The sequence below is a fragment of the Mesoplodon densirostris genome, chromosome 3, assembly GCF_025265405.1.
Source record: "Mesoplodon densirostris isolate mMesDen1 chromosome 3, mMesDen1 primary haplotype, whole genome shotgun sequence".
NCBI lineage: Eukaryota > Metazoa > Chordata > Mammalia > Artiodactyla > Ziphiidae > Mesoplodon > Mesoplodon densirostris.
In genome coordinates this window covers 154,773,527-154,783,977 of record NC_082663.1, presented here as the reverse complement: position 1 = coordinate 154,783,977, position 10,451 = coordinate 154,773,527, and the positions used below count along the sequence as shown (strand labels likewise).

The following is a 10,451-nucleotide window of genomic DNA, read 5'->3' as shown; positions in this document are numbered from 1 at the left end:
TTTGTAGCCGAAAGGCGCAACAAGGTTCGGTCCCGATAAGGCCGGGCACACCTGGCCGCCAGAACCTTGGGTGCAAGCAGTGGGTGCCCCCTCCGCTTGTACCAAACCAGATCACACACCTTTATTATCCTCAAAATGTAACAAACGGGGTAAGAAATCCCTCCCTCCCGCCCCACCCCCCCCACCCACCTCCGCAGTCCAAGGGAAGCGTTTAAAAAGCCCCGCAATCAGGCCAGGAGTCCGCGGGTGGGGCCCGGGACGTCGGGCGCCCTCTATACGGCTGTAGTCCTCCCGAACAAGGGGATGGAGACCGGCAGGCGCCAAGCTCCGTGCTCCAGTGGCTCTCGGCTGCTGATCTCCGAGTCGGTCCAGCTGGGGAAGACCCGACGGCTGCGGTCCGCCTGCAGGCAGAGCGCAGGGCAGGGCGGCGCGGGCCGCGGGGCACTGGGCAGGTGCAGCGCCGACGTGTAGCCCCGGTCCAGGAAGAGCGGCTTGTAGCTGGGCGGCGGCTGCTCCTGTTTCTCCGCGCTGTCGCGGCGGCTCAGGAAGGGCGTGACAATCTTGCGATAGAGGCCGCGCGTGTCCGTGAGCACCTCGCTGTAGGGCGGCGGCGGCTCGGCCATCAGCACCGCCTCTTCATAGCACGGTGGCTTGGACGTGTCCGATTCCGCTGCGGAGTGGGAAGCGGTCCGAGGACGTGAGGCTCTCCGTCCTCAGCCTCCCGCAGAGGCCTTGGCCAGCCGCCAACCCCAGACCCAGCCCGCTCCCTCCTCATAGGTTCTCAAGGAGGCTGTCCTGTGGAAGCCCCGCGGGTCAGCAGCGAGCCCGCCCCCTGCCGAGGCCTCGCCCACCCTAGTGGCCCAGGCTTCCCTCTGGCGGAGGTCGGTACTTACCTTGGCGCGGGTAGCTCCACGGCCGCGGCGGTACTGATAGGTGCGGCGGCGGTGGGTGCGGAAGCGCGTGGTGGTGTGCGTGCGGGTGCGCGTGCGGCTGCGCGGGCCCGTGGTGCAGCAGCGGGTGCACGTGCACGTGCTGGTGGGCGTGCGCCGGCGCCTCGACACGGCCGCGGTGAGGTGGTGGCGGGGGCGCCAGGCCGGGGGGGCTCCCGGCCAGGCTGCCCTCGAGCTCAAGGGGCTCCAGCTCAAGGGCGCGCAGATTCTGCTCACGCAGCCGCTCCTCCTGGCGCCGTTTGAGGCGGCGGCGCAGGAAGCTGCAGAAGCAGCAGAGTAGGACGATGAGACCCCAGATGAGCCAGAAACCGGCAAAGCACGTGAGGAACGTGTAGGTGCCCTGGGACATAACCATGGCGGCGGCGCGGGCGGCGGGTCCTCGGCTGTTTCACTGGACAATGGGCTCCTCGACGTGGCCCCGGGCCCGCGCCAAGCTCCCAGATGCCTCCAGCGTCACTCGGGGACCCGCGGCCGGGGGCTGCCCGCAGCTGGGTTCAAGTCGTGCGCGCGCAGGCAGGGGGCAGCAGCAGCAGCGGCGCCCGCTCCTTCCCATGGCGCCGGCAGGCACGCTGGCGGGTCTCACCCGGGGCCGCGCGGGACCTGTGGGACAGACACAGGGCGCGGTGAAGGCGCGCTGTGGCCCCGGACGACTTCCCTGCCCGCGCCGGTGCCCTGCGCAATCCCAGGGAAGCCTCCTCTGCGGAACCTCCGCACACCGCGGGGGCCCGGTGACGTCACCTGGATGACGTCACGCTCCGAGGTTTCCCCCGTAGGGCTTTCCCGTATCTGAGACCCGGCCGCCGCCGCCTCCCAGCCGAGGTGACTCCAGGCAGGCCAGCAGGGGGCGCGCGAAGGCCAGGTTCGGCCTCAGTGCGAACGGGAGATTCGCCATCCGCATCCCCGGGGTGCAGGGTACCCCAGCTCCCAAAGGGCTTGAGAGGCCCATAGGCAGACTCCCAGGGCGCTGAAGGGGAGCCATGGCGCGGTTGTTTTGCGGCGGAGAAAAGGTGGTCCACCTCCTAGGCCCCACAAACAGCCCGCCGGTGCCCAGCTTCAGCCCTATGCATACACACCTGGCAGCCCCTGGCGCCCTAGGCCTTGTATCCGCTCCCAACCCTGGATGTCCAAAGCGTGGAACATTCCGGACTGCACCGCGGCTTCCTGGTTGTCTCAGCTCTTGTAGGGGGGATCGGGCGGGTGGTTCCCGCGGCTACTGCGTGCTACCAGCCTGTCTTTGTCTGAGCCCAACGCGCCGCCGAGCGTGGGCCGTTCCCTCTTTTCCTTTACTCTAGGCGCCTCCGCTCGCTGAATCCCAGCTCCGTCTCCGCTTCCTCAGCCTCCTACCCACGCGCAGCCCCACTCGGCCCTGCCCTTCTAGCTCCAGGCCGCCATGTCTCTTCCCCCAATTGCTTTCCCTCTCTGCAGAGGTACGAAAACTAGCTCAAGTAATCGGTAACCACCTGGTTCCACATCACTAGATGGGCACCTCTAGTTCCATCTCCTCTCCACAGCCAGGGTTGAGAGGGGAACCTTGCATCCTAAGAGGTATGTAGGAGGGAGCCCTGACTGAGGAGGGACAGGCGACTGTTCACCACCCCCTCAGAACAGGAATGACTCCTTCCTGACTGCCTTATACCCAGGGGCTTTCACATACAACCCTTTGGGGGTAACAAATTATTCCTGTTTTACAGAGGTTACACAATTAGCTGTGTGGATGGCAGTTGACGGTTCCATAACTTTGAACCCAAACCTGGCCACAAAACCCTAGCCTGGGGTGGGAGAGTGCTGCTGCTTGAGCTACTTTGTGGGTCTCTTCCAGGAGCCCCATGGACCCCCCATCCTCAGCATGCCCAACCAAGGCACACATGCATTCAGCTCTGGGGGCCACAGTGGGCCTGAGCCCCAAGCTGGGGACCCCACAGTAAGTTGACTTAGACTGGTCTGAGAGCAAGCTGGGGGGAAGCCAGGCCACACGGGCCACCCCACACTTCCCCCCCAGATGGCTCCTTTCTGACTCCGTGACTGCTTTGTGCCATGTGCCACTGGTGCCCGTGCTAGTCCCTTTCTCCTGGGCCTGTGTTCCAGAACACACAACGGCAGGAACAATAGCTCCACCCGCCCCCTCGACAACCCCACCATGAGGCTGCCATGGCGACGCAGCCCAGATGAAAACGCGATGCTGCCAGTCACGGGGAGTTCATTAAACCTGTTATTCTCGTTTTCCTGAGCCCACAGGAATTTTCAGGAGTGCTCTGAGGAAGCTGGCCCTAACTAGGGGGCTCCTTGGCCTGCCAAGCAGGAACAGCTCTGGGCCAGAAAAGCACTTCTGGGGCTGGAGGTGATGGAGTTTAGCTGAATTAGAAATAAAAATACCTGCCAAGGATTGTCTACTGTGTGTAGCCTCGTTCTAGGCCCCGTCCATGCAGAGTAATCTAATGCAATCCTCAACACCACCTTCTCACTGGGGGTCATGCCCATTTGATGGATGAGACAGGCTTAGAGAAGGAAGTGACTTGCCCTGGGTCACACAGCTGATAAGGCGAAGAGCTAGGATTTAGCCCGAGTGTGAATCCAAAGTCTGTGTTGCAACACTTTCCCCTAAGTGATGAGTGAGATGTAAATAAATGCACGTGAGCACTCAGGACAGGAGATTTGGCAGTCGTGGGGACCCTGGCCAGGCTGGCCAGCCTGTAGCCAAAACGCGCCTTCCTACTCCTTACCACCAAAACTTGGTACTTCTGGCAACCAGCCCTCAGCTCAACAGTGTGGAAGGCTACAGGGTGAAGGAGAGATGGAATGGCAGCTCTAGGGTTAACAAGGAACAAAGGACAGGGACTGTGCCCTGAGGGGTCCAGCTCAGCCCCCTGGGCATTAGGAGGACTGGGACAGGCCACACCCAAGACCCACTGGGTGCCACTGTCGCCTCTCAGCCTGTCTCATCTACCAAATGGGCATGACCCCCAGTGAGAAGGCAGTGTTGAAGATCACATAAGATTCTGTGTGGAAGGGGCCTAGAACAAGGCCTGACACACAGTAGACAGGCCTTGGTGGATATTTTTATTTCTAATTTAGCTAAACTCCAGCTGAGAGGCAGGAACTATCGCTGAATTTTACAGACTTGGCCACTGTGGGTCTGAGAGAGCAAGTCTGCCTAAGGTCTCACAGCTGAGCTGGCCCTCTGACCCCCACACTGGCTCCAATGTCCAGTTTGGCGGGGGCGGGCGGGGTGGGGGACAGTGCCTCCTGGGCTGCTGCTTCACCCTGGTGCTCCAACAGGCCCAGAGGGCAGGAATCCTGCCTGAGCCTCCCTCCTGCCCTGTGTCTGGTCCATAGGAATTGCTCAGTAATATGTCATCTAATCCACAGTAGTTGCCCAATATATAAATGTCAAGGAATTAATTCAGGCTTTTCCAAGTGCTCTTCCTGACCAAGCCAAGCTTCTCAAAGCCTTTCCAAAGGGCTGTTCCTTTATCCCTTCACACCTGTGCATGCTCCTGTCCGGGTCTGGGGCGCCCTTCCAACTCAGACCCTGCCTTTTGCTCACAGCCACTCACCTTCCCCATCCCCTTCAGATGCATGCCTGGTCCCTAGTAAATACCAACTCCAACTGTGTGCTGGGAGCGGAGCCTTTGGCTAGACTCATCCTTAAGTCTGCGGTTTTATGATTTGTTTTCTGTTTGTTTCCTTATTCTCTTTTCTTACCTTTTTGTGGGTTATTTGGACGTTTTTCAGGATTCCATCTTGGTTTATTTGTGGAGTTTGTGAGTGTATCACTTTGTAGGGTTTTCTTAGGCCACACACTCACTGGGAGCACAGCAGGGGATGGGAGTGAGAGCTGGGGGGTGACATGTTGTCTCAGTTTCCTCATCAGTGGCCGTGGAGAAAAGTGAGCTAATCCATACAAAGGGTTTGGAGATGCCCAACAAACATGAGCACTACTGTCCACAGTTTCGGAGCTGGGGGTGCAGAGGTGTGTGCCCCCGGGCTGGACGCCACAGAGAGTTCTCTCAGTCACCCTATAAGCTAGGTAAGCATTCTGCCCATTTGACAGATGAGAACACTTGGCTCAGAGAGATTAAATGACCCCCAAGGTCACACAGATCTCTTACTCTAGGGCCTGGTGCACTGCTGGGGGCACCTCCCACATTACTCCTCTGTATGGAGAACCCTGGCACCCTAACCTTAGACCCCCCAAAGATCTGCTGCTGGGCCTTTTATCTCAGCAAAGGGCCCACCGTTTACACCATCTGCCAAATCCTGTTGTTTTCAACCCTCAGTATACTGTGTCTTCATCTGTCCACTTCCTTTTGTCCCCCCACCGCAGCTGGCTGGGTCAGGTCACTGTCATCTCTCACCTGGGCCCCCATTACCGTGCCTGCCACCACTCTCTCTGCTTCCACGCTGTGCTTCTGCCTGGCCTGCCACTCTCCACACTGTCCATTTCCCCCTGGCCCGCTCCTGAACCCAGCTGCTACACAGCCTCGCTGCTCTCACCCCAGCGCGTGCTCCTCAGCCTCCCCTGTTACCTCCCTGGACATGTCAGCCTCCAGCTACCTCACCCTGCAGTGCTGGATGAGAAGTCCAACGATATCAATCACAGTGTGCTGTAGTGGCCTGTGTCCAACACGAGGGCTGCATCTGCCTTGATCATCTGGCATACAGTAGCTCAAAAACCACTTGTTGAAGGAGTAACTGGAGGTGTCCAGTTACCTGTTTGGTCTTTTAGCTGTCTGACAAGGAATACCTCAAGAGCTAGGTCTGCATCTAGTTCATTCCTGGGAAATGTTGGCCATTCACCAAAATGTCACTGAGAAAGCAGCTCTCAGCCCTCACAGGGAGGTTTATAAGCAAGCTGAGGATGCGTACGTCTATGTGAATAAAAGGAAAAGTCTACGTGGAGATGTGTACCAGGGGCTCTGGAGTGGAAAGAAGGAATCCCAGGCAACAGGGGCTCTGGGTCACAAGGGGAGGCCCTGGATGTGACACCAGAGTTGCTGGTCAAGTGAAGGAATGGGCATTCAGGCCGGGGGACAGAGGAGAGAAGGAGGAGAGTATGGTGTGTGGGATGAGGGTGGGGTAGGAAAGGTGACCGCTCACCTGTCCTGCGTGCCCTGCACGTGCCAAGCCCCCTACTAACCTCTCTAGATTCATTACCTCAGCGAGGAGGGAGCTGCTTCCATCCCCACTCTACAGGCAGGGAGCTGGGGCCAGTACAGGCCCACATAGCCTGTGGGCTCATGAAATCCAGGGGACCGTAAAGCCCACTGTCCTGGCAGGAAGGCCATTTTAGGGAAGCACTGGTGACATTTTTACACTCCTCCCACAGCAAGACAAATGAACTGAAGCCAGAGAGAGATGATGGCAACTGTCCCAGCTGCCACGGTCAGCCAGGCGCGGAGCTGGCCAGAACCTCATTTCCAGCGAGGCCAAGGTACTGGCTTGACACCCTCACCTGCAGGCAGCATCTCTGTGATCCAACCTCGGCACAATGCCAGGAACCCAGGGCTTGCGAAACTGCAAACAGGACAACAGAGATTGGGGCCCTAGTGGGTTGGTGTCTACTGTACTCAGATCTGCCCCTCCAAGGGAGTTGGCCACACCTCGGGGGTTGTTGGGGGGGGGGAGCGGAGGTGATTGTACCCTCTTTTGAGGGGCAGCCTGGTGAACACGCAGAGCACTGAGCAGGGAGCCCTGGGTTCAAATCCTGCTTATGCCCTGCCCAGGCTGTGTAATCCCATCCCAGCTATTCCCATGCCTGAGCTGAAGTTTCTTCACCTGTATGATAGAGACGATGAGACCTGCCTGGCAGTGCCAAGGTAGGAGCAGAACTGATGGGGGATATGAAAATACACCAGCATATACAGCTGCACTTGAGAAACCAAATGCCAGCACCTTGCAGCCTCAAGAGGCTCAAATGTGGAAACTGGCCCATGGAACTACATCTACACAAGCCTGAAGATGGTCTAGCAAAAACTGCCATCACTTTCCCATGGACTAGAGATCTCAGCCTTGTGACTCTCAGGCTGGACACAGTTCATGGACATGTTTTGTTGGCCCATAATCATTTTTTAAAAATATGATTAGTTGCCAAGATTTAAAAACCAGGAGATTTTACGTAAATTTCTGGGTCAACTTGAAAACTGGACAACCTTGTCATACCAAGTCCACATTCTCAGATGGTGACATAGACTGCAGCCGATTAGTGCCCTAGTCCACCTGGGCCTTGGAGGCATTTGGGTTTCTAACCCCTGAGCTAGACTGAGCACCCATAGGGGCCAGCAGTACATGGGCCCATCATTGCTAAATTCCTTCTGCTATAGCCAGGGCTGCAAGCTGACCAGGGCACAGAGCCCACAAACCAAGGAATAGGGCCTTGGGGGTTTCCCAGGGGACTGAGGTAGCCCTCACTGCTCAGCTTCCCTCAGAGGGAGAAAATGGAAGGAGGGAGGAAAGGAGGCAACCCAGCCATAGCACGGTCCTATAGAGCATCTGGGGGCAAGAATCTGCTGATTTTGCTGGAAGAAGGAAAGGTGTACCAAGGCCTAAAAGACAGGGAATTTCCTCACTGGAGGAATGCAGAAGGTGGTTAAGAATGCTCCTCTAGAAGGCTCTACAGTTCTTTTCTGCCTGGCTCATAAGAGATAGTATGTAGCAATACCATAGCAGAGAAGGGGCCATGCCAGCAGAGAAACCTGCACTGGAAACCTAGCTCCACCACTTATTAGTTGTGCAACCTTGGGCAAGTCATTTTACCTCCCTGAGCCTTGGAGTCATCATCTCTAAAATGGGGATAATAAACTTACCTTGCACAGTGTTGTAAGGACTAGGAGATCATGGATGCAGAGTGCTCAGCACAGGTTTCACACAGAGCAGGAACAGAATGAAAGGAGCCTGTGAGTAATTCCAAAGGCCCTCCTGCCTGTGGGAGACTCAGGCCTAACTTAGGATACCACCCATCTAAGGGCATCTATGTCAAGGCCTCACATGCCCAGGTAATGGTCACCTCTGGTACCCAGGAGACCTCCCTGGATGGGAAAGGAAACCCAAGGGTGGTTGTGGTCACTGGGATGTTGGGTCCAAGGCCTGCGGTTGGGGCTGGCATCTGCTGAGTCAGGCCCCGGAGAGCTGGCAGGAGGGCCATTTCTCTCCCCAGCACGCTATCCACTGAGGGGAGGTTGGGAGGGGAGCCAGAGGTCATTTCCTCTGACTCAGCGGCCATTCTCCTCTCAGAGGAGCTCCCCTGGAAGACAGGACATCTCCATGTGGCGCTGGCCTGCCTGACGGCCAACCTGCATGCCACCCAGCACAGTCTGGGCTTTGTGCTCAGACAAGAAAGGGACACTTGTGATCCAGCCAGGGGGTCGGGTGCTCCTATTTGGCCTGGGCTTCAGCTTCCCCGGGTCAGCAGTGTCCTTTCCTCTGCTACTGCCCACGCTCCTTCCACCCCTTCCCGGAGAATGGGGGCTTGAGAAGAGGAGCAGAGACCCACCGCGGGCCCAAGCCACGGTTTGGCACATGCTCTGGCCGTGAGGAGGAGGGATGCGAGCGTCTTTCCTCTCCCCTGGTAGGAACCATCGCCTTTGGGGCACCCAACTCGGGTCAGGCCATTTCGCTGGCGGGGGGTGGTGGTGGTGGGGTTTGGGGTGACGGGCACAGACCCCGGACCCATGCCTCCTCCTCCCGTGGCTGGCCCAGGGGCTGGCCCGCCCCCACGCTTGCTGCCACCCCAGGAGCCCTGCTGCGACGACTGCAGCCACGTGGGAGCCAGCTCCTGCCCACGGGGCCGCTCGCCCCCCACCCCCACCCTCGACGGCTGTGGAGGCAGGCACACCCAGACGGGCCAGAGGGTCGAAGTTCCCCCCACCGCGAGAGGGAGAATCCCCTGGGGCTTCGGCCCCTCGTGGGGGCGGGGATGGGGGTCGCCGCCCTGCAGCCGCGTTGCCGGGGAGCGCAACCCGGTTGCTGTGGCAACCGTTTCCAAGCGAACCGGCGGCGGCTTGCGCCCTGCTCCCGCTTCTTGGCTCACTGGCGCCTTCCCTCTCTCTCCCTGCCTCCCTCCCTTCCTCCGGTGTGGGCTGGGGGAGGGGCTGGCCGGGGCGGGGGTCCGGGGCGGCGACCCGGGGCCAGAGCGCGGAGCCGCCCGCGGGGAGGGGCTTAGCCCCGGGACCATCTTCCGCCCGCGCTCCGGACCCGACCGGCCCGCCGCCGCGGTACTCACGGGCCCAGGCATCCTCCTCGAGCTCGTCCTCCTGGCTCGGGGCGAGCGGCACGGGCCCCGCGGACAGAGCCCGCGACCCGGGGGAGGCGGCGGCGGCCCCAGGGAGCGGACTGTGGTAGCGAAGGCGGCTCCGAGAGCTGGGCTGGAGCCGCGGGGCGCGCGCACGGGCGCGTACACGGCGCGTACCGAGCCCGGCGTGCGCGCGCGCGGCCGCCGGCAGAGGGCCTCCACCCCCAGTCACTCGCCGCCGAGGATGCTGTCCCGGGAGCGAAAGGCTGAGGATCCGGCACCCACCTGCCGCACCGAGACTCGGCAGGCAGGGCGCCGGATTCACCCTGCACAGGGAATGCCCACGCCACGCCGCACAGCTCCTGGCAACAGACCGTCCGGACCCGGCAGACGCTAGCAGACCCGGTGCACACCGTCGTCGGCTGAGCACACAGCATGCTCAGCCAAGGAACTGAGATGGAGAACGAACCTACCTACCTACCTACCTCAACCCAGAGAACGCACACATGTCCAGGCCCTGGCCACATCCTGACAGGCACCGCACATACGCAGTGGGCAGGGGCTGGAGCAGGCAGGCACCCCAATGTGGCTCCAACTCACAAATACATAGCCCACTCCCAACTCACGGCCCTTCCCACTGTGTTCCCAGCACACACCACCACGTCTAGTAAGAAGTAGCACAGGGAAAACCTAGTGCTGGATCCATAGCCCTGGCTTCCATGGACCCTGCTCATCCCCAGGGAACAGAGGTGAGCTCTAGTGAGGGCCCTGCTACCTAGGCCGAGTCTGAACCTGACTGTCCATCAGCCTCTTAATTGGGTTGTTTCCAGTCCAAATTCTCCACCATGCTTAGGGTGGTCTTCCAAAAACAACCTCCACCATCATGTTGGCTGGGACATTTTGGGTTCCAAGTGACGGAACCTCAAAACAAATAGGCTTGAGCTCAAAGGCATTTGGCTCATGTAACTGCTAAGTCCAGGGGTAGATTTTAGCTGTGATCACAATTGTGTTCCAGCAATGGAATGAGGCATTTATCTGTTCTCTCCACTCAGTTCTCTTCTGTTTGCATTATTTTCAGGCAAATTTGCCCCCAAATGGTGGTGAGGATGACCCCACAGCTCTAGGCACAAGCCACCCATCCCCAGAGGAACTGAGAACCCCAATCCTTCCCCAACAGTTCTAGCAACCCCCTAGGTTCTTTTTGGATTCATTTTGGCCAAGTGCCCATAGGTGATCCAATCCAGGTATGGGGAAAGGGATATGTGTTCAGCCAC

General features: G+C 59.3%; 1 protein-coding gene across 3 annotated transcripts; it reads right to left on the bottom strand.

The window, feature by feature from the left end:
* Window positions 1-195: 195 nt before the first annotated feature.
* PRR7 (proline rich 7, synaptic) lies at window positions 196-9,322 on the bottom strand. Of its 3 annotated transcripts, none has more exons than XM_060094877.1 (4): window positions 9,169-9,322; window positions 6,403-6,464; window positions 894-1,550; window positions 196-670 (listed from the first exon to the last, which is right to left on the bottom strand). In XM_060094877.1, exons 3-4 carry the CDS (start codon window positions 1,303-1,305, stop codon window positions 273-275), a joined length of 810 nt encoding a protein of 269 aa, XP_059950860.1. In that variant the 5' UTR covers window positions 1,306-1,550; window positions 6,403-6,464; window positions 9,169-9,322; the 3' UTR covers window positions 196-272. The 3 variants fall into 3 exon arrangements, with proteins under 3 accessions (XP_059950860.1, XP_059950861.1, XP_059950859.1); XM_060094878.1 differs by lacking the exon at window positions 9,169-9,322 and adding an exon at window positions 7,754-7,809; XM_060094876.1 differs by lacking the exon at window positions 6,403-6,464.
* Window positions 9,323-10,451: the final 1,129 nt, after the last annotated feature.